Here is a 24,867-nt window from a genome sequence, read left to right on the forward strand (position 1 = left end):
AAATGTGCATTGGATAGGGCAGCAAAACACTTATATTCGCTCACTCAATAAACACTATTTTTAACTTCTTTTAGTCCAACAAGCAAAATATTATAATTGTTGCTTCACTTTTTCAAGTTTTAGGATCCCTTAAACAGAATCTTTCTATATACTTTTGAATTATTACTGAGAAAATTATTTGCAAGTGAAAAGAATTATTTGTTATATTATTTTAATAGAGAAGAAAATCATTTTCACTTTGCTTTAATTTTAAAAGTTTAGAAGATAATTGAAAAATATAATCAAAATAATCACTCTGATTCTAATATTAGAGCAATATTTCAAAACTTGCTAAAGAAATACAACATATCTTTTTTTCTTTAAAAATTTAGATTTAGTAATAAAATATTTATTTAATTAAAATTGGTATTTTATAAACATTTTCATATTGTTATTCTTTTAATCAGGTACTAAATTTTTAAAATTTGGGAAGATGAAAATATTTGTATTCTAAGCCATTAGTTAAAGTTATTACTTTTTTTTATATTCAATAAATGTATAAACAAATAAATCACAGAATTTTAATTTAAAAATTAAATATCGCCTTGTATATACAAATACTGTCATTTTATAACCATAGCAATGGTTTATCATTGCAGGGTTGGAATGGCATTTTCCAATACTGATGAAAAATGTATGATGTATTAATTAAGTATGCAGTAGTACACAGTATAATCAAGAGAAATAAAGCCAACTTTCTATGAAATGATACTAGAATAAAGAATTAATTTATACAAATATATTTTTATTGAGTTTAACACAAATGTTATATAGTACACAAAAATATAAAAAATGAAATTCAGAATCCAATTTGTTAACATTAAACACACTCATAACAAAATAGTTAATCAGTAAACCAATCTTCAACCTTCAAAATATTCTTCAAATAAAGGCACTCTTATCTCTTTATTTCCAATGTTGTGTCTTCCGAACATCTTTAAAAAGAAGAAACAAACATGGTTAATATAGAATCATGCAATAAATTAAAACTATATTAATTTCCTAAAAGCTATTAAACAGCAACCATGAAGGAAATTTACACAATAAATTTAATAATATACAAAAATAAATATGCATACAGTAGTCCCTTGATTATAGGGAATATCAAGTTATAACATGGAATGACCCAAACTTATTTAGACTCACAATTTTTTTCTTAAATTTGTAGATGACAGCAAGAATTATTATTATTATATTATATTATTATTGTATTTTAGAAAAATATGGCAGCATCAGAAGGAGCTTACAATATTGCTTCTGGTGAAAATTATTAAAATAATTGATTAAAAAAAATTGGAAAAAGTTACCGGAAAGTGATGGAAAATTTCTTAATTTTGAAGACAGTGCTAGCACTGAATATTTTATGAGATATAAATGAGTGTGCAAATATTGACCAAAAAGTGATAAGTGATCATTAAATGAAATAATTTAGCAGGAAATGATATAATTAATGAAGATTAAATTGTACAATATGTTGCAGCATTAAAACTATAAGAACCCCAGAAGAAAATCACATTCTGCAACACAGTGTAATCACAAATCTGCACTAACACTCATCAAAGCTCTACTTGATTACTTTGAACACCAAGAAATACCAAGAGTGGAAATATTAACTGTGAGAAATTTATGTGATACTATTAGGAAAAAAGCAGTGCAGATGAATTTGCCATTTTATTTCAATCAGTAATAAATTAAGTAAGCATTGGCTTTAAATACTATAACTATTAATACAATTTTGTAGATGAAAAAATGTCCTAAATGAATACTTAAAAAACTTTAAAAAGTTTTTTAAGTATTCATTTAGGACATTTTTTTTTAGTTTAGGATTCGACCTGATTCTGTCAGGTCGAATCAGAATCATATATAAATGCCAGGGTGGAAATATGTTCCTGATGTGGTAGTGTACACCTGACATGGTGCACACTACTGTCTTAAAAATCTGTAAATCTTCAAAAGGGTTACTCAATATAATGAGTATTTATTTCTGATAAAATAACTTCACTATAATGAATTAAATTGTTTTAAATCCTAGATGTTTAAGTAGATTGTTTCTTGCTCAAGGAGAAGATATGCTGTAGTGCTAAACAATATATTGCTGACTATATAACCCAAAACTTGAAGGGCATTGATTAGTAGGGCTATTTAAATTATATAGTAATATATTATATGCAATGAGATGATTCAAAGCTGAATAAACCTGCTTTTTCCAGCTGTAAATAAAAATTACAAAATAATAATAATAATAAAGTAACATTGTGAAAGCAAAGTCACAGGCTAGAGTTGGTTTATCCATTAAAGCTACAATATATTTGAAATTTTTTCATAACAGTTGTTGCCTTTTTCTTATTGAAATTACAATAATATGCAACTGCATATAAAAATCATTTATTAATTACATCCTTTAAACCTAAGTAATTGTAAAAAATTATTACCACTTTGAGATACATTAGAAGAAGCCAAAAGAATGCCTTTATCTCTTTCTCTTTGTTGCACAATATATTAACTCACAGTAAGATAACACTGAATTGAAATTCAAAGTCACTTAGTATGCATACCAAAAGCGCCGAAGTTACTTAGTATGCATGTCCATTACACTTAGGAGGAAACAATTTTTCTCTATCAGAGGTACTTTACATAGCTAAATTATTTTATTTAACTTTATTTTTAAACCATTTCATTTAATGTTCATAAGAAAAATGGTATCAACTGCTTACTACAAACTAGCCCCCTTTGGCGAAAAATTGATCATAGTTTAAATCTAAAATTATGTCTATATTAAATCTTGTATATATAACTTTATGTTTACAATTCTCTCCGCAAAGTACATACAAACATAAAATTATGATATGCGTTATTTTAATAGCCATGCACCAGTTATATTTATAATGTAAGCGAATCTTTTTAATGGAATCAAATCCCATTGCATCATAGTGACTTTAAATTAATGTCCAATAATATAATTGCATGTTTTTTATCATAGTACAATAATTACACTTTTTTTATTCCTCATATATACTATGGTTATGATTGACTGAATTTTTCTCCCCTTAGCTTTTAATATGGAAGAAACATGATTAAAATGTTGATGAAACAATGAAAACAGTTTGAATTTCATTACAAAAATAAAAACTGTTGAAAATTATACAAAAATATTTTTTTAATGAAAAAATATACGGGAAATTGGCATGGCTTTAAAACAACAGTATTTTATATTTTAAAATGGTATAAAAATTAATATTGTACAATAATATTTTTGAAAATTATCGCACAAAGACACCTAAATCTCTCTCAATACTTCAATTATTACAATTCTAATTTTTTTAAAATTTTAATGCTCTGGACAGTATTACTCTTACAAAGCATATCTGAACAAAATTTGGAAACTTCAAATTAAATGGCCTGTCATATACATATCCTCTTTTATTAGTAGTAAAATACAAGATTAAATTTTCTCAATTATAAATCCATCATAAAAAAAGTTATAAATCCACTATTCAGATAAAGAGAACCGTTTCTTTTAGATAAGAAAATAAACTTATAGCTCAATTTTAAATAATTATTTCCTGAATTGAATATTTATAACTTAAGCACTGCTGTCTTCCAGGCAAAGCAGATATCATTATACTACCCTCATGATCCATAGTATCAAATTATAAATTTTAAAATTACCCATTGAAACCTAGAAGTTTGAATTTGCACATTTATATTTAATATAATTCTGAAGAAAGAACAAAGTTAAAGTTTAGTACAATCATATTCTTGGTAAAATAATCAATCTTTGGGGAATTTAAAATCATTAAGATGGCTTCAAAAGCTTCTATTATTATAATTCCAGACCAGCATCATAAGTCAAAGTGGCAAAGATTTTTTAAGACTTCCACTCATTAGATAAGAAGTGCTTTAAAAAAATGGATAATTTTAATTAAAAAAAATAAAGGAAGTACTAAATTCTTAAAAATCATAACTTGGCTGTAATAAATAAATAACATAAATTATAATATTTAATTTCAGGTTGGATGAGAAATTTAGAATCACAGTTTTTACTTGCATATATATATTAATTGGTTGAGATTCTGTTTTAATACAAAATCTAGTTTAGTTTTGTAAATAATTTTGAGGGGGAAAAAGTTTTTTTTCTCCTTTTTAAATTGCTGATAGATGTAGTAAAAATTAAAAGGCAAACTAATTTATATGAAGGAAATACACAAACATAAACTCTTCATAAAATGAACAAAAAAAAAAAAAAAAAACTTTAAAAATATTAGTAATTAAGATATTAAAAGTCACATCAAAGAAATGTTATTATGAGATTAGTAATAATTTAGTAAAATGAAACAGAGAGAAATGTTGCTTACTAGTAGTCTTTCGTTTGAGCGCTAATCCAACAGAAGATTTATATATACGAGAAGGTGAAGAGGAATGAGACTTGGATGAGGTAGAAGAATGAATTCTAAGCAAAGAAAATGATTGAGTGAATTGAATTTTGTTTTTCTGAAATAATGATATATAAAGCATTAAAGAAAATTAAAGCTTGAATTGTACACAGCTTTTTATTAAGGATATCTCCTTTTAAATTAATTATTATAGCAGAAAGAAAAAGTAATGCAATAAAGACTAGGTTATCTGACATAAACAAGGGATACTGATACCAAAGAATGAAAATGTCATATACATGCCTTAATCGGCACTTTTTTTATATCTTACAGTATTTCAGGATAGACAAAAAAAAAAAATCATGTGGCAAATTAATTATCTCAAACTTGTTTTAATAATAATAAAAAATATTTCAAACAATCAATAAGCAAAAAAAAAAAAAATCTGCTTGAAAATGTGCAGTGGTTTTTTTTCTTTCACTATTATATTAACTGCTATTATATCATCTTTTATTATAACCATCACATCTATATTTGAGAGCTCCCACTTGTTATCAATCTATTAAAAGAAGCATCTAATATAACACTTTTAAGTCGGAATAAAAATTATTTCTGAGCATTAGATATTCTGGGGGGGGGAATTAATAATGAAAATGAAACTTGAATCGAATTTAAAATATATTAAAATATGAAACCTGAACAGAAAAAAATTCATTATCCACAGGACATGTATCATATTTGATAATTTTTGGTCAACAAGTTTGGACTGTATGTTTGCATAGAAGCACAGGTTTTCATTTTTATTATTATTAGATATATGATGAGAAACATATATTTAAGTATAACAATATTAATATGTTAAAAAATTTTTAATTTTTTAAAATTATAATATCTTTTCAACTTATTTAATCCTTTTTCCCTGAGATATAAACACAAATATTACATAATTTTAACATAAAAAGTGTAAAAATTAGAAGTAATATCATGATAAAAAATATAGCAAAACCACCATACCTTACTCTACAGCCTTTCAAATCCTCAACTGTGTATGTTCTGTTGTCAATAGATGATCTATAAAAAAATTTAATTTAATGTACGAGAAAAAAATTATTTTACATACATGCAATTATTTAAAAGAAATTCTATTATTATTAGTTTTTGGAACAAAACAATAACCCAAATATTTAATTTGGATTATGTGGCTAAAAATAAATACTCTGTAAATACTCTCTACATAAAAGATTATATCTTTTATTTTTATGATTAATATCTTGTTTTGAAACCACAAACATTATCTGATAATTACAATATCTAAGCCACATTTATTTCAATTAATTTTTCTATCAGATAAAGAGAAATTTTTTTTGAGCAAGGTCTAAAATTCTGTAGAAAAGATTAGGGGTTAAAAGATTTAAATTCTTTCCAACAAAAAACTCTATTTGTCCAGGAAATGTTGGCAAAAAAGCTTAGAAATATGGGAAAAAACTATTAAGGCCATTACCACATTAATGCTGAATTCAAATCTAATTCGAAAATTAACATCAAGGGCAACTGTTATTACATGATAATATATTGAGCATTCTTTTGTTCTCATTTAATTTACCACATACAAGTTTTTCAAGATAAATGATTAAATACAAAGTTCCCAAAACAAATTAATAAATACAAATTTTTTCAAATATCATTTAAAGTTGAATGTAGAAGTAAAATTCAAATCCTTAAAGTCAAGAATTAAATTTACTAGTTCAAAAGTTGGAGCTATAATTTCAAAGGTTGAAACACTTGCAGTTAAAAACTACACAAATTTATATAAGAAAATATCAAGAGCCTCAATACACTTCATTACATATTAACAAATAAATATAAAATATTGCAGAAATAAAAACCTAAATGGCCGAAAAAATCTTGCCTGAAAAAATCTACACCAGCAATTTCTTTAAAAAAATTATTTATCTCATATTGGAAGAACTAGCATTTGCAAATTACACACAATATATTATTAACATTTTGCAAAAATTATTCATGTTTGTTTCAGCATGACCAAAAATAAAATATCATAAGAGAAGCAAAAATAAAGTATCTTTGGTCTGCATTTGAGATCATATTAACTGTAATCATCATGATATCAGCATGGAAAACAACTCAACCTTATAACATCACTATATCCCTAGAAAAAGAAAGAACCAGCCTACTTTCTTGATGACATCTCATTCATGCATTCATAATATATCTGGTAAGGGAAGAGGACTGGTAAAAGTTCTGGAGGGTACTTCTAGTCTGGTAATCCTTACTCTATGATATATGTGTAGCAACTGTCAAGACATACATCACAGAGTTAAGGGTCCCAAGATATTAGAAAAACAGTTCTACCAGAAATATATCTTTGAGACTGATTACACGAAATCATGTAACTATTTCAAAACCACAAAAATCATATCAAATCCATAGATCAGATAAATTATTAAATAAAATTTATAACACTCCTTGGAGGTGGATTTATGAAAAATTCAAAAATTCTCATGAGAAATTCAATAAAAACACTGCTAGCATATTAAGATTATTTAATAGATTAGTAAAGTGAATAATGCTAAAGATTTGTTTGCTTTTGTCAGCTTAGTTATGAAATTCATGGAGTAAAGATGTCCAGAAACTATAAAACAAAGGTTCATTTATGTGTTTTAAAACTTAATTCCATGAAATAAACATATTCAGCAACAGTCTGCATTTTTTACTTAGCTGCACACACATACTAATCAAATAATATATATATATATATATATATATATATATATATATATATATATATATATATATATATATATATTAAAATTTAATTTAAACAATTAATGTCCTAATTTTTAGCTCAATTCAGCACATATTAACTTCATTTTTAAAATGTTCTCTTATTTCCTGATTCCATTCCACTTTTTTTTTATTTAATTAATTCATGTCAAATTCTAAAATTGCCATCAAGTTCCCACACTCTGAGTGAAGGAATAAAAAATTGCTGAATAAACAAATTCCTCTAAAAGATCCATATGTTTCCCTTGTCTGGTTCAATGCATGTAGAGAAATCCCTATTAAAATTTCATTGTATATATTCACAGGGATAAAATTTTCAACTTTTCCTCATTTCGTTTTGTGTTGTTCTGTATTGTGCTCATCACTTCTGCTTGTAAATAAATCATATCTCCTGGGAATGAATAAAGCAAACTTAAAAATTCAAAGTTTTTTTCTGTTTTCAGCCATGACTCTGCTTCAAGCATTGTTTATATATATATATTATTGAAGCAGAATGAAATATTATTAAAAAATCATATTTGTTTATAATGAGGACAATGTGATCTGTAATTTAAGAAAATATAAATTTCCACATTTGAAAATAAAAATAAGTACAAATAATTAATACATGACTAGAAAAAAAGTTAATTTTCACAGAATATACATAACCTCTTTTTTCTTTCTAAAGCTTTAATTGTTGCAGCAGAGAGTTTAGACCTTCTTGGATGGGCAGCTGCAGCAGTTTTTTCAGTGACCTAAAAATCAAATTGAACTATAAATGTTTTTTACTTTAAAATAAGTTTTGTTGTTGTTGTTGTCACCTAAAGCAACATATGGAATTTAAATAACCTTGAGGGTTCAAAATATGTTTTTTGAAATTATAAACTAAATTTATAATTCAAAAATACATATTTCAAGTAAGTGATTACAATCATGAAATAAAAGTTGTTTCTTTTATTTAGAAATCTAATATGTCAGCATATATGTAGAAATAACAAATTTGCTTATTATATTGATAATAAATTTTACTCATTCTTATATGAAAAAAAAAATAAGAAGAAAGAAAAGAAAGGAAAATGCAAATGAGATATTATAAATACTTCTTCTTTAAGTTCCAATCTTATACATATTTTTCTACATTTAAGATGGAAGAAAGCATTCAGAGCACCAGTTGAATTTTTTTCCGCCTACAATTTTTCTTGTGTGCATCATAGCTTAAATGTCACACAAATTAGTATGCAAAAAATTTTAGCAAGTCACAATCAAGCATATAATTATCAACTTTCTGATATACAGAAACTCTGTAGATTAAATAAAATTATCTTGTTAACTATCAAAAGAAAAACTAATTTAAGGATAAATAAATGCAAAAACCAAAAGGCAACTGATGAGTAATTTTTCAATTTACCAAATACTAAATTTCAGCTAGTGGCCCTTTTTCTCAAAATTTTTAAGTTAGCATTTATTGAAAAGGCTAAAATAAAAGTAAAGATACAGAAATAAAGAGTAAGTTATTTCTGATCATAAGATACACACATATCAAAATGCTATAATAATAATAAATTAATAAAAACTAGACTTGCACAATTAAGAACCAATAATCAGTTTTATAAATTTGGAATTTATTACCAAAAATTGCAATTAAATTTCTTTAACAGTCATTCAAAACTGAGTGAAATAAAAACTAATGTACACCAGATGATTCAGTGATTGATTGTTGATAACAAATTTTGCAGAATTGCAGCACTAGAGGTTTTCTTTCATTGCATTGTAAAAACAGCTATATCTCTAAAATGTAGATTTGGTGTCTGTCTGTTATTAGTTAACAACATCCAATTAAAATAATGAAGTTCTAAAGTTTATATATTTCTTGATTTTTGTTCAGTTCAATGTAAAAGCAAAATGATGCGAAAAATGTAAGAATCAAAAGCCTTCAAAAGAACTACTGATCATTTAAAGATAGCCAAAAGTCATTAAAATTTATCAGCATAACTTCATTCTATTAAAATAATACATAATTTTATTTCATTTGTATACAATAAGCAATATTCTTTTACATTTTATTTAAAAAATTCTAATAACTTAAAATTATAAACAAAAGTTGGAAATTGCTCAATGTTATAAATTTGATATACTGAAAATATTTAATAAAAAATTAAATATGATCTGTAGTTGAACTATTCAAAATAATATCAATTGACATGTGTTTCCAACATAGAATTATTTTCATCTTAGCCATTGCAAGAATTTAAGAAAAAGTATAAAAACAAGTATATAATAAATGAACAAACTTTTCAAGAATGACAAATATAATAAATAGGAAAAATGAAAAATTATGTAAAAATAGTCAAAATTTCCTTTAAAATAGCACTTTCTCTGGATTAAAAAAAAATTAATTAATACAAAAACAAATCTCTTATTTGACAGAAGGAAATCTAATTTGTTCTTCTAAAACACATTAAAAGAGAAAAAATCCAATATGATTAATAAGCGAAAGTAAAGGAAAATATAACATACAACAGGAACTGGAGAATCTTTAGACTTTTCAGCAGCTTTCTTCTTTTGTTCTAAGCTGCGAGATTCAGAAATAATCTTCATTCTTTCTTTAATACTTATGGTGCAGAAAATATCATAAATACTGTGAAATGTTGTCATCAACTAAAAATAAATATTGGCACAATTAATTAAAATTTGAATTAAATAATATAATTAATAAGTACAAATATTTTTGAGTTTGTATGAAACCAGTAAAACCAAAAACATTGCCACAAGAAGAATTAATCACAATATATTAGGGATTAGTAATGAATATTTCAGGCTACAAACTAAAAAATCACAAACATTTTTCTAAAGGAATTTCAAGTGTATGCAATAAAAAAACACTGAAATAATTATAAATTTCATATACAAGAAATATAAAAGAGGAAAATGTTTGCAAAATTTGCGTAATTGCATCTAATTTTCATCTATTTGCATCACCACAAGATGAACGAACTGATAATGGGGATACTGAAGTTTTGCTAAAAGAACAAACTCATCCGACTAAGAGATGAAAAAATTTGTAAATATACCCTTTTTGTGTATTATACAGTTGATTTCTGATTTTTTTTTTTTTTTTTTTTTTTTTTTTATTGAGGAGGGGCGGACCTATGAAAATGTGAAGCCTAAAATGGAATTTTAAGAATTGTGCCACTAGAGAAACCAGCCAAAATATAAGTACTATTTTTAATAAATACAAATAAATGGAGTAAAAACGTTTTATCTCTTAATTAGTTGGTGGCTTTCCAAAACAAGCAGATCAAATCTTCATAAAATCAGGAATTAATCCATGAACAAATAATAAGAATTACTTTTAATCCATTAAAGCACAACATAATTTAAAGCACAGATTTCCATAAATTTCTTTTAAATTATAATAAAAACACAAAGAATAGAAAAACCAAGGAGTAAAATTACTTTCTAATTATTTTTAAAAGAAAAATTATAATAAAACTGATGCACACCATTTTTAAAAAATTTTTATAGAAATATATTAAAATGACTTTATAGTATAGAATATTATTACGGATCACCGGCTTCGCTTGTAGTGGGTGTATGGTGCGAAAACACAGTCAGCAGTCTTCAGTAGAAAACAACAACGACGTTTATTTAACACGAAGACGCTAACAGAAAGACAACAAATATTTACAGCCGAGAAGAACACAGGACAGCACACAGCAGCACACTACAGAAAACAGTAGCTCACAAGTAGTAATCGACCACAGCACACAAAGCGACATGACAGAATTCAGCAGGAGAGAGGATCCTCGGAGCTTCGCTCTACGGTCTCTCCGGACGGCTGAAACACTCCTCTGTCTCTTCGCTTTAGTTGTATCCAACTGCCGACTCACTACTACAAGACTGGCTACTCCACGCACGATTTGATGCTGCTTCCACAGTGGACAACAGTACTCGGCGCACAGCTCGGTTCAGCACCAGCTTGCACTCCGTCGTTGCTTCGCTATCCTCTCGAAGACTCGTTACTTGTCTGTGGCTCCGACTACGACACCTTGATGCTTGAGACTGCCGTCCTTTTATAGTTCCCGGGAGACGGGCCGAGAACCTTCTAGGTCAATCAGGCGTATCTCGGTTCCCATGGGCGGATCGTTAAAATTCTCGAAGTTTCCAGCATCTTATCTATTTTGTTCTTATCTATTCAGCAAGTTATCTATTTTGTCGCCAAAGTCGCCAAGCTCTAGGATCACTGGTTCAGCATCCGCGCAGCATCTAATACAGATGATTGTAAATCAGTCTTTCCGGTGATAGAACCAACCATGCCGGGAAGCAATTTTACAAACTTGTAACAATATAATAAAAAATAAAGACTACTTTTGGGGGGGTTTTATTGCAATAATTTAAAATTGAATTAAAAAAATAAAACAAAAGAAAAAAATTTTTAAAGTTTAAATTCAGGTTAATGGGTAGTATACTTCGTTTAAAATCGTTTAGGAATAACGAATGGCATGTTAGATACAACAAATAAAAAAAAAACCAATGGAGTATTTTCGACAGAAATGAAATGCAACTTCCTATAAATAGGATACTCGATCCTTTCTGATAGAACTGTAGTATAAACAAAATAACTGGTTAAGCACATCATATCAATTCAACAATTCTTCATGGCATTGTTGCAGAACCAAATTTAATATCAAATTAAATTCCAAGAAATAATTACCTGCACTATGAGCTGTCTATGGAAGTCTACATCATGCTCAGAAACAGCATCCCCTTTCAGAGTTAATTCTTCGCCTAACTTCCCAATAAGGAGAGCTGTATCCTAATAAGAAAATAACATTAGCAAGCAAATAGTTTTTAATTTGCCTTTTAAAAGAGAAAAAATAAGACACTTTACTTGTAAAGTTTTTATCAATCCTTGTACTCGTTCAGTCTTGAAAAGCCTTCTTGTTAGATACCCTTTTACAAAAGCTGGGAGTTTTTCAAATTTTCTGAGAAGAATTGGGTCTCTAATCTGAAAATAAATACAAATTTTCATTATAATAAAAATTAAGAATGATAAAAAAATAAAAAGAATTAACTGTCAATGTAATATCGAGCTTACAAAGTCTTTGCTATGTTTTCTCTTCAAATTGGTCAAAGAGGAAGAAATAATTTGTTTCTCGACTTTTGCTTGAGTAGTAGGAACTGCATTTGTAGGAGGCATTTTATGAAGATTTTGGCTGATAGAAGAATCACTTTGGCTTTTTACTGGTATGCTTAAGGGATGTTTGGAAAAAACTTTTCTTGACATACTGGTATGGGAATGTGCATTGGAATCCAAAATTGTAGAATTCATATGATTCATTTGATCAAGATCTGAACTTTTATTCTTTAGAGTGGCACTTACAGAGAAATCATTTTGTCCATGATGCCACTGTTGCCATGCTGATGCATTTGTTTCTCTTTCATATTGTTTATTAGAATTAAAATGAATAGCACCATCAAAATGAGAGTTTTCTAAGTTTGTTGCAGGCTCTTTAAATGCATCATCTTGACTACAAGTAAAATGTTTTTCAAAATATCTATCCTCTATTGAATTGCAGATTATTGGTAAAGCCATTGATGTACAGTTGCCTAAACTAGTAAAAACAGATAATTCTCCAAAATTTTCCCCACTACTGACATGTTGACATGCAGATAAGTTTTGAGAATATTTTCCCATTTCATTCAATGCCATGTTATCACAATGCAAAGATGGATGATATGTTGGAGGAATAATCTTCTCAGTTTGTTGTTTTCTCTGAGAATTTGGAGTTTTAAAAACATTTGTTTGATTATTTTGGTCAGTCAACAATTGCATCTCTGAATGCGAACAAGAATAAGCTGCTAAATGAGAACTAGATGATATTGCTATAGAAGGATAAGCTCCCCCAAGCCATTTGCTTGTAGTATCACAAACTCTGTCCTTTAAAAAACCATCAGTATCATAACCTGATTTAAGCTTTAAGCTTGCAGGTTTTTTATAAGTAGGCTCCTGTATGTTTTCAGATGCACTGTTGGAAAGGGAGTAACTAGAAGTACTAATTGTAGGTCCATAACTGACAGGATGCACACCTCTAGAAGATATATTATTCATTTTAGAATGACTATGACTACATGGTATTGAAGTTGCAAAGTTTCCAGACTGTGCACTGCTACATCTGCCAGCAGAATCATTAAATGACTGAGGCTTATGATGTTCCAAGCTGCTAGCAGATCTTGAGGATATGGTAGAATGAACAGTATGGGATCTCTCTAAAGAATCATTAGTGAAACTAAAACTAAAATTACTATTATCTGCAGAAACAGATGACTTCAAGGTATTAGTTATATTTTTATCAGAAGGGGCAACTGAATCTCCAGATATGTTAGAATGTTGTGTAAAAGTATTGAATAAATTCTCATTCACAAAAGCTTTCCCTTCATCACTGATCTTATTTTCGGAATCTGTTGGTAAATTTATTTTAGATGTATTTGAATAATTTTCTGTTGTTGTAAGGTTTTCTTTATCATCGATATTTATGATATTTGAATTATACAAGCTCTTCAAGTCTGGACACAACTGAAAATCAGATGGCATTGACTCAACTAAATTCTGATTACTTTTATCACCGCTTGAGGACGGAGGCTTGTTTTCCAAAACGTTATCTGAAAGAACATAATGTTAGAATAAATAGCATAAATGCAAGAACATTTTTAAAATGTATAAGAAAATTTCATACATATAGTGGCAACAAACACAAAGTGATGTTGTAAATGCTTATTTTAACAAACAGAACATTTTGTAAAATTGTAAAAAGTTTATATTATAATAAACCTTAAAATAAAACAATCATATATTATAAACATAATTTTTAGAAATTAGAATTAAATTTGCTATTGTAAACAGAAGATCACAACTTTTTAAAAATATAACACAGATGACAAAGAAATCTAAACAAACACCACCATTGTTTCTATTCAAATAAGTTTTTTCATGATCAAAAAACTAAAGATCATATCTAGGAGAAAAGGATAAGAAACAAATTTAGTGAATCTTTGCAATACCTTATGCATCAACATTCTGCTAATTTTTTAAAGATTTTTTTTCTAATTGTTTGGATTTAAATAGATAAAATAATTTAACCTCAATAGTATATCATTTTCATTGTCCCATTTTCCTACAGCACATCAAAAAACACAATTCCTTTTTTCCAACAATACAACAAATTATAATTTGATTTTGAGTAAAAATGATTGAACCAAATAAAAAAAATTAATGGCAAACTACATAAACCAAATATAAAGGACACTAGAATATTTAAAGAAAATGTATGAAAATTACTTCTAAAGTTATAAAAAAATTGAATGGAAATATAAATGATCTATTATATTACAATGCTTAGATTCATAGTTTTATAAATAATGGTTTCTAAAATAATAACCAATATATACACATAAATACAATATATACACACAACAAACATACTGCCAGTAATATATATTTAATGCCAGTAATATATATTAGTCAGTCAATAACTATCTCATTTTGGAGTCATATTATGCAAACATCAATTTTAAAAAAAAATGATAGCATAAATTATTAAGGTGGGTTTACACTTGGCCAGTTATAAGACAACCAATAGGCAGCGCATGAACAGAAAAGGACTGATTTATGTTTGCTAAAATTTCATAAGATAGATTCAGGCATTCCATGCTTGGCTATAAATTGCCGCTTTGGCGTCCCTGAATTTTTCTTTTTCATTGTGCATTGTATTCAGTGGTCAGTTCAATAATCACCTGTCTCTCTTTTGCAATAGTTGTAGCATTTTGATTCCTTTTTATCTAATATTTTTATATTTTCTTATGGTAGCACCTCCAGCTATTCTCAGATCTTTATCCTTTTCAACATTTGAAAATATCGGAATTAATCTATAATAAGTGATCAATTTTTCCATGCAAAAAAAAGAAAAAAACCCGACGAAAAATACAATACAGAGGTATGTTGTTGTCCTGTCAAGACAAGTACTTGCCATTGACTGAACAGCACTTTACAGCCTTTCTATGAATGTGCTGCCTACTGAATATTTTATAAATTGGCAAGTGTAAACCCACTCTAAAACAAAGTAAAACAACAAAAATGATGTAGCCATCTATAATAAAAAAACTTTTGTAACTAATCAGAAATATTTTTTTATAATTTTAAAATAATAAAATCTTGAAAACCCAAACATTATCAATTCTAATCACATTCTGAAAAGATATAAATATATCATCATATAGAATTAAAAATGTTTGCTGTAATGAGTTTTGTAGAAACATATTTTGACATCCTTTTTTTGCATTGAGAAAGGACATAAAAATTAAATTGTATTTATAAAGAATAAAAACTATAGTACAGCATGGTATGAAATTAAAAAAAAAATAATTCAATATAAGGGTTTCAAATCAAACCTTACCACTTGTTGAGGGAATGCCAACTAGATTGAGTCTTACACATAATAATTTCTCTTGTTCTTTAAACTCTTCTTGGAGTTGCAACCACTGTTTATTTTGTTCTTCAAGAAGTTTTTGCACTCGTGATTGTTGTTTCTCTTGAATCTCAAGAATTATTTCATTCAAATAAGCCTGTAAATCATCTCCCTTTAATTTGCTTTGACTAGTAGAAGATCTAAAAATAGCTAAATATTAGTAAACGCATCGATAAGTATAATTTAGTTTACTGTTTCAATTGTAACATTTAAATAACAAGAATATTTAATAACATAAACATATACATTTAATATACAAATTCAAATTATATATATATATATATATATATATACATACATACATACATACATATATATATATATATAAAGCTTGATTGCAATTAGGTACTATAAACTATAAATACTTCATCAACAGAGAAGATTTGCCATAATTATGTTTCAGAGACAAATAAATATACCAATAAAGAAGTAATAATATCACAATGCAAAGGTATCTATTCAATGCTATAATCCAGTATTTCTCCAATCTACAACCTTTATTAGTCTAGTATTTTAAGGATGGTATATGGGGGGGGGGAATCACTGCAAATAGATGTTTTGTTTTTTTTTCTTCCTTGAAGTAATGTTAACAATACACTGTTCATAGTTTTAATTGCATTTTGTAATATTTGCTACAATAATGTAATTTTCTATTTAATGTTGAGCATAAGTTTTAACTATTTTTTAATGAACTTTTACTAATCCATCACTTTTACTAGTCTGTCTGATTTTTAATCTGATATCTTCAGATAACCGAGAAATTCCTGTAATCCAGTGCCATGATATGAAAGAAGCAGATATCAGAGCTGATTAGAATTCCTAAATTAATGAGAACAACACCGCACGCTGATTCTGAATCAATTACAACACCAATTATCTAGTATAATTCATTGTGTAATTTAGTCAGAATATTATTTATTACCTTATATACATATATTTACAGCTGAAACAATGGAATTGGAAAGATTAAAGAATTTTAAACTATTTCTACTATTCTTATTGTGAGTAATAATTAATGAGATAACTTTTTCTTTAAAATGGCACTTATAAATTTTACTAATTATTTTGATGATATATGAAAAATAAGCATTTTTTTTATTATTACTATTAATATGGGTAAAAAGAATAAAAGAACTATTTGGGTGAGGAGATTTTCAATCAAAAAATAAATCTTTAACACAAATATAAAAGAATATGTAAGTTCTTATCCTTAAAATAATCCTAATGAATCAATGATATACTTATATTGATTATTAATGAGCAATTTTCTAAATAACCGGAAAAACAAAGTATAAAAGAATACTCAAAACAAAATTTTGATTTGAAATTAGTGTCTTATTTCTTTCTTAAAAGATTTCTACAACATTCACTCTAGATTATTAAAGAATAAATAAATGCCAAGCATATTTTCATTGGAAGCTTTTTTTGAAACCCTAAAACCTAAGTAAAAAGATACTAAAATTTACAGTTAATGTGCATGAATATTGCATCTGAAATTTGAAATTAAAACTTTCTTATATAATTTTCTGGAAAATTTGACGTATTTTGCCCTTTTCGAAAACAGACTACAATATTTTCATTGTTCTTAATATTTTTATAAACCAATTTTAGGCTAAAGAGCTAATTCATTTATGTGTGTTTTTAAAGCATCACATAATTACATTATACACTATATATTTTATAAAGGTGAATTTAAAATATTTTTAATTTGTCAAATACGCAACAAATATATACATGTATACAGATATGACAACTGATATAAAAATTATTTCAAGAAATATATATCCATACATTACAATATTTTGTTCATTGGGCTCTGGCTCTGCTGCTTTCATTCCAATTTCAGAAATGGTATCTTTCTTTTCTTCTTCAAGCAAAATTTCCACTTGTTCCAGATTTACTTCTTCATCATCAACAGCAGCTGTATTAGACTGTGAAGAAATATCATCCATAGTACTTTCAGATTCTGTTACATTCGATTTAGATGCCTCCTCTTCTTTCTTATCACTATCTTCTAAATTTGTTATATTTGAAAGACTACTATCTTCAGGAAGAGCTTCTGATTCTGTTGTATCTAATGTAAGTGTCTCTAATTTAGCTTCATATTGATAACAAGATGCAGAACTCAAAATAGGGAAATATTTATCTCTGTCTGGTGTTGGAGGTAGTACAATATTAATTTTCTCCTTTTTAAAAGCAGGATTTTGAGTTTGTAGAATCACTTTTTCACTAGAACAAGAATGGGGAGACATTACTGTTTCAGAATCATCTTTGCAGTTACAATCAGCATGAGCCATTATCAAAGCAGATGAAGGTTCTTCAAGAGTGTACGAATTAGTTCTTATATGTCCTTTCTTAAATGTCTTCTTTTCCTCAGTGGGAGAATCACCAATATTATCACAGGATAACTCAGTGTCAGTAATCTGAAGATGTACTGAATTCTTGGACGTATTCAGAGCATCACAAACTTCCATCTTCAAATTGGCAGGTTTACTATTATCTTCCTCACAGGAACTTGTCAATGGCAAAAAATTATTGCTCAAGTTGGACATATCAGAGTGAGAAGGTTCACTCTGAGATTTTTTCATATATAACTTTCTGGCACACGTTTTAATTATTTTCATATAACTGTCAACAGAATGAGCTCTTTGTTGAAGATCGGGTGAAGCTGATGTTGTTAAGGAAGAAACTTCTCTTTTAGTATCAAAATTTACAGAATTATATTCATTGGTATAACCATTCAGTTCTGGTAAAGCAGAAGCACAAGGTGTCAACTCACTTTCAGTATTAACAAGAGTTTCAGAGCTCGCATCATCAGATCTCGAGGATATATTTAGTTGATTGGAAATCTGAGATTTACTTAAGGAAGCTCCATCATCTGTGCTGGAATATTCAATAGAATAGTCCATATACTTTTCAAGATCTGTGCTTTGTGTTAAACAAGTGAAGGTGCTTTCATTATCAGTATCTTGGGTATTGATTTTCTTACCAGAAATAACAGTAACAAGTGATTCAAACTCAGTTTCTTCAGCAACAGAAGTCTGTTCCTCATCAGAAACACTGCAGATTCGTTCAGCTGGAGAATTTATATAAGGCACCCCTGCTAGAGGAAATGGTCCACGAGGATGTTCAGTTTGGCACAAAGAGCATTCTGGGTTTGCCATATGGAAACAGAATTCATTTGGAGGAACAGGACGTGAAAATGACTTCACATCAATGCTTCTAGTATTTTCGTGCTTCTTATTGTAAACATCAGGGCAAACAATCACCCCTGTATGAACCGTACTACAAATATCACTTGACGGAATTTTAGTCATGGACATGTGCATTGAACTTTCAAAGGATCTGATATCTGCTGATGGACTTGATATTAGCCCATTTCCATTAAAAGAATGCAAGGCACTAACATTACGTTGGGCATTCCCAAAATATGGTACAAAGTCACTGGGAATACTGCTAGATCCGAGGTGTTCCTAAAAGGAAAATAATTCAATTGATTTAAGCCTTTAAAAAATATATTACGCATTTACAAACAAAATAATTATAGTATGATGTTTGAAATGGATGCGCGTAATTAACATTTAAAACCTTAATAGAGGATTTTCACTCCTCTAGATTGCAAAAATTATGTTGCATTAATAACACTGCAGAATTTTTCATGGCATAAATTGAATTATGTATTTTTTTAATACGTAAAATACTCATGAAATTTTAAAACCCTTGGTTTTTCCAAATTGCATATTTGGTTTGGCATATTTTCAAAAATAATTTCTTTCATTACCAAAAAAATTGATATGCATATTAAGAACTTTGCAGTCAATCAAACTTAAAAACATTTTTTGCATTTATCAATAGAAAAGAAATAGTAAATAAATATATTTATGAATTTACAATAATTGTGTTAGATTACATTCAGAAATATAATTATACATATATAAAAAATTAAACAATTAAAAAATAAACTTGAAATTTCAAAACAACAGTGAAGTGAACAACAATTCAAAATGTAAGCATATAGAGGGGAAAAGATCTGGTGATTTTTCAGTTAATTAAACAATAGATATCATCAAGCATCACTAGTTAGCAAGTAGTTACAGCAAGTGAGAAAAACTTGTCTTTTAATACACTAGCTGCTAAAATACATATATGTACCTGACATATAACAAACAATAATTTGTAAAATCAGTAAAACACATAACTGATAAGTAAAATTGCAGTACTAACAATATTTGGCATGCAATTTGATTATAGTCAAGTTAACAAATAAACTAAACCAATTCGGTCTTATAGTAAATATGAAACTTAAAAGCATTGTAATATAAATATATATATATAAAGAAATAATTGAACTCACCGCAACCATATGATAAATTTCTTTTACTTTTCTTGAAGGATGTGAATAACTTTCTCTTCTTTTCAAAATTTCAATTTCCTTTTTAACTGCTGATGCTCGGAGAGTATAAATTTCATCTCTTCTTTCTGCAGTTACCTTATAAATAAATAAATAAATAAAATCAGAATACATCTCATGCTTCTATCAAATCAAGATGTGCTATAGCTTTTCATTTAATATAGTTTTTTTAAAAATAGAGTTCAAGAAATACTATTAAAGAATCATGGGTACTTCGGTTTCATCCCATTGGTCATTTTTGCCAAATAAAGAAAAATCATAAGAAAATAACAAACCGCCAATATCTAAACAATATACTTTGAAAAGTTACCAAAATTTATTATGAATTAATTCTTTAAAGGGTTAGCTGATCAGATAGCTGTTTGGTGCAATTAAAGTGGAATCTGCATTAAGTTTCATACTCTTAAAGGATGCATGGGTAGTATATAAGTACTAAATCATGCAAGATATAAAAATTTTACTTGCAATCCTTTTTTTTTTTCAAATTATTTAATTAGTATCAATATACATTTATAAAAATAATGGTGAAATTGCATTGCAATAATTAAAGTTTATTTTTTTAAATTCAAGCAAAGTCTTGAAATTAAACAAGCAAAATGTAAAACTTTTTTTAAAAAAATTACATGATATTCAAATAAGGTTATGGTAACCTTGAAATTCATTTCATTTAGTTCATAGCAGAGTATGGATTTGCACTGAATAAATAATACACAGAAACTATAAATACATAAATTACAGTAGTAGCGACTTAAGTGATCCCTTTAAGAATTAAAATTTTTTGTAACTATAACCAAACTGGGTAGAATCAATTACATTTTTATCATATCAAGAGAAAAGAAATAAAACATTCTTTCTGGTTTGCTTATAATTTATTTCAAAAATACCAATTAAAAAATCAATAATTGTTGCTTATTGATATTTTTTTCTTAATAGTTAACTATAAATTGTCCATTATTGTATTATCCTTAAAAAATTCACTAAATGATGATTCTTGATTTCAAAATATTAAATGCTTGCCTTATTTTAGCATTTGTCGTAGGGTTTCTTCAACAAATTTCTATTGGTGACATTAACATTTATTGCTTAATTTTGCTTACAAAATGCTCACAATTTTCTAAAGTATTAAAAAGAGGCTATGAAATTTCCAACTGAGCTGAAGCATTGCATTGACAATTTTAAATATACTTTAATACAAGTTAAGAATTTAAATTTTGTCTTTCACTCTCACATTAATGATTTTTTATCCATTTTGCTTTTATAATTCAATTGCTGCTAATAATGGTCTATAGCTATTTAACAGATTTAAAGCCAGATGTGGAAAAAAATCTATCAGATTAAATCAATCCATATCACTTTAACCCAGATAAAAGAAACTGGCTCCTATTCGATAGGAAAGATGATTCTCAGATATTTCTTAATAAGTGTCGCAAACAATTCTGTGAATGTCAATAATTGATGTTGGTTTAAAACGAAGGATTGATAAATTATCTGCTTCAAAATTTAGAACATTATGTAAATATTCTTAGTACATATGAATACGTCATTTCAAAGCAGGAAGTTTTTCATAATAATGTGGTAAATAATAGCATTAACTGCGATCATATTAAATAGAGTCCACTGTATGATTGTTGCTATTTATAGAAAAAAAATTTCACGAATACTTTTTATCATATTATTCAGAAAGTAAATTAAAATTTATGTTACCAATGGTGGAATGATAGGCTTTCCAAAAAATTTTATGCATGATGTGTAACTTGAAAAGTCTTCAAGACGTTCAAAATTCATGGGATTTTGTAGTAAAGCTGAAAAGAAAACAATATAAAATGCAAATCAATAATTTTGAATATAAATGTGTATCATTGTCATTTATCAATGAAACAAAAGTATAAAAATTTACATTTTTAAGATATTATCCCATTTTTGTTTTGACCATAAAACAAAGGAAATGAAAAAAAATTATTCTAATTTAATATTCATATAATCAGTTATTTATTTATTTTTTTTGTTCAAATATTATGAAATCTAAAATACCAAAACATTTAATTTCAGGCTACCTTCAAGAGAACAGTAAACCTCATAGGTAATGATCAACACATGCGAGTACTGATCAGCATGAATTATCTTGTTTACAGCAATGTGATTTGAACATTGACCTCAGGCTAATGTATAAACTATATACCTAAAAATTGTGTACTTGGAGTAAATAAAAAAAAGTATTTGCGAAGGATGATATTTATCTCAAATAGAAATATATAGGATGTATATGTTGCATTATTTCACTTTGTCATTTTTTTATAGAGGCAAGTGTAAATTGAGGAGAAATATAAATCATGGAAAATTACGTACATTAATTAGCATTTAAACTAATTTGAAATTGATAAAAAATAATATAGTGATAAGAAAAATTTTAAAGTAGGAACACAAAAATGAAACAATACTGTTTGTAAATACTTTATAGTATTTTAAACTTAAAGTGATAACAAAATTAGAAAAATAAGTAGCTATCAATATTCAAAATAAAATGTTCTAGAACTTAAATAGAATGATAGGATTTTTTTTTTCTGGCTTAAGCAATAACAACATAAAATAAAAAATTTTAATATTGAATATGCAAAAAAATCTTGCTTTTAAGAACCAATATTAAAGTTAATCATATGCATTGAATCAATTAGGCAATTTAACAATTTATAGAATGTTTTGTTAGGTAAAAACTTGATTCTCAACAACTATATTTAGAATTTGATATTGGTCCAATTTATCTTGCAATGGAGATTTTAAAACTAAAACAAAAAAAGGATGATTCAAACCATCTGATCTTCTTGATTGTTTCATGACGAAAATTGCCAATGAATGAAGTTCGACAATATTCAACTGAAGACAGACAAATACTGTTTGCAGAAAATGCTATAATTCCTTTTGAGGTACACAATAATTCCATGTCCTAATAAGTGATTAAAGTATCAATCACATGCTCTGTTTTACATTTTATTTTTGCATCATTACTTGCAAATAAAAAAATTAAAACATAAATATAATTCTTAATAAAATGGTAAAAAAATTACAAAACCTTTTTACTATAATGTAAATGCTTCCTGTACTGCCATTTATATGTCAATCAATCACAAAAATTTCTAATATGAGTATTAGTCAGTCACATAATTAACGACAATTGAATTTGAAAACATCAATATAAGCAAAAAAGAAAGAAAGAAAGAAAAATAAACTTAAGAAGAGTTCTGAAATTTAAATAATATCCTATTTTAATTTAAATACATTTGAATACATAGCTCTAATACATAAAACAAAAATGCAATATCAAAATTTCCTTGAAAATAGTGAGAAAAAATCTTGAGACCCTTAGCTATGTGACAATATTTTCTTGCGTTTCCCTAGCAGCAACTACACCTACATCAAATCCTTGCAATCATACTCATATGCACATAACATATATCAGAATTAATAATAATTTGAAAAAAGAAATTAATTGAAGAAAAAAATATTGGTATGATCTTTAAACTAAATAAAGATATACAAAAGATGAAATTTGAAAAATAATTTTAATCTTCATGATTCTTATGTCAAATTATTAATATACTTAAAGTTCAGTATATCAGTGAATTTTTAAAAATTACATTCTTATAAAAAATTTAATTTGCAATTTTTACAATTGTTATATTTTTTATATAAATTATGGGTAGAATGCCAAATCAAGTAAATCATAAACATTTATTCATCAGAACAAATAGTAGCCAAAATTATAAACAAATTAGGAAAGTATAAAACTGCAAAAAAGTATTAGAAAATATTCAGCGTCCTCTTCATTTTTCTTCAAAAAAAACATTAATCTGTAAATTATTCAATTATTACTCGCAAATTATTACTTTTTGATACAAATTAATTAAATTTTTTTAATTACATGATATAATGAAACAGATTACAATAAACATTTTTCATAATAATAAATTTTATCTATTTTTAATATATATATATTTTTTTTTTCCTGATGTGTGCATTTTTAAAACTAAATACAAACTTTTCCCCAAACGCTATTTAAAAACTTTCTAAATTACGCTGAAATTCTATTACATTATACTAATACTCATATTAAAGTGAAAATACCAAAGGTAAATAATTTGTTATTCCCGTATATAGATATCTTAAAGACTACAGCTTATAAATAACTTTGCTTCATAATAATAATATTTTAAATGATTTGCATAATGACAAATTCCATTCCAGAAACAATTTTCAGTACGTCAAAAAATTTGTAACTCCTCTCGGTGACAATGTTATATTATCTTCACATTGCACATTTTTGGGGTTCATTACAATTTTAGAAAATAAATTTATCAAAAAAACTTACCGGCTTGAGACATTTTTAAAAACGGAAATTAATCTTCAGACATTTTCGTTACCTTAGTTACAAGAACTCAAATTTGAAAACAAACAAAAACGGAAAACCAAAATAATGTGTGCTTCCAATTCCGTTCTACTATTGGTTTCATAATTGAAGGCGTATCGCTAGCATAGATATAATTAATATATTTTTTAGAGAGCGAAGCTAAAATATTGGATCAAATCACAATAAGGAATTCAAATTTTAGATATTTTATTTATATTTATATACATAATTCTAAAGTCATACTTTTAATTTAAGTCTATTCTATTCATGATTATAGAAATAGAACTAGACCCTTCTTGTTGCTTCTCTATACTTTAGTCGGGGTTACTATAGTTG

General features: G+C 26.9%; 1 protein-coding gene across 3 annotated transcripts; it reads right to left on the reverse strand.

The window, feature by feature from the left end:
* Positions 1 to 823: 823 nt before the first annotated feature.
* On the reverse strand, positions 824 to 24,610 carry LOC129988830 (uncharacterized). 3 transcript variants are annotated; one of them, XM_056097101.1, is made up of 14 exons: positions 24,493 to 24,581; positions 22,937 to 23,070; positions 21,834 to 21,931; positions 20,073 to 20,207; positions 17,510 to 19,191; positions 15,647 to 15,858; positions 12,292 to 13,856; positions 12,085 to 12,201; positions 11,908 to 12,009; positions 9,711 to 9,851; positions 7,863 to 7,948; positions 5,427 to 5,483; positions 4,395 to 4,489; positions 824 to 974 (listed from the first exon to the last, which is right to left on the reverse strand). In XM_056097101.1, the coding sequence occupies exons 2-14, from the start codon at positions 22,959 to 22,961 to the stop codon at positions 946 to 948; spliced, it is 4,344 nt and encodes a 1,447-aa protein (XP_055953076.1). In that variant the 5' UTR covers positions 22,962 to 23,070; positions 24,493 to 24,581; the 3' UTR covers positions 824 to 945. The 3 variants fall into 3 exon arrangements, with proteins under 3 accessions (XP_055953076.1, XP_055953077.1, XP_055953078.1); XM_056097102.1 differs by lacking the exon at positions 22,937 to 23,070 and having other exon boundaries at positions 24,493 to 24,610; XM_056097103.1 differs by lacking the exon at positions 4,395 to 4,489.
* Positions 24,611 to 24,867: the final 257 nt, after the last annotated feature.

Source organism: Argiope bruennichi, chromosome 10 (assembly GCF_947563725.1).
Source record: "Argiope bruennichi chromosome 10, qqArgBrue1.1, whole genome shotgun sequence".
In the NCBI taxonomy this organism is placed as follows: domain Eukaryota; kingdom Metazoa; phylum Arthropoda; class Arachnida; order Araneae; family Araneidae; genus Argiope; species Argiope bruennichi.

Coding starts and splice junctions, on each gene's coding strand:
- LOC129988830 (XM_056097101.1), bottom strand. CDS start 22,961: ATGAAACAATCAAGAAGATCAGATG. Junction 12,202..12,291: donor GAAAACATAGCAAAGACTTT/GTAAGCTCGATA, acceptor ATTTATTTTCAG/ATTAGAGACCCAATTCTTCT. Junction 7,949..9,710: donor AAGATTCTCCAGTTCCTGTT/GTATGTTATATT, acceptor TTTGATTTTTAG/GTCACTGAAAAAACTGCTGC.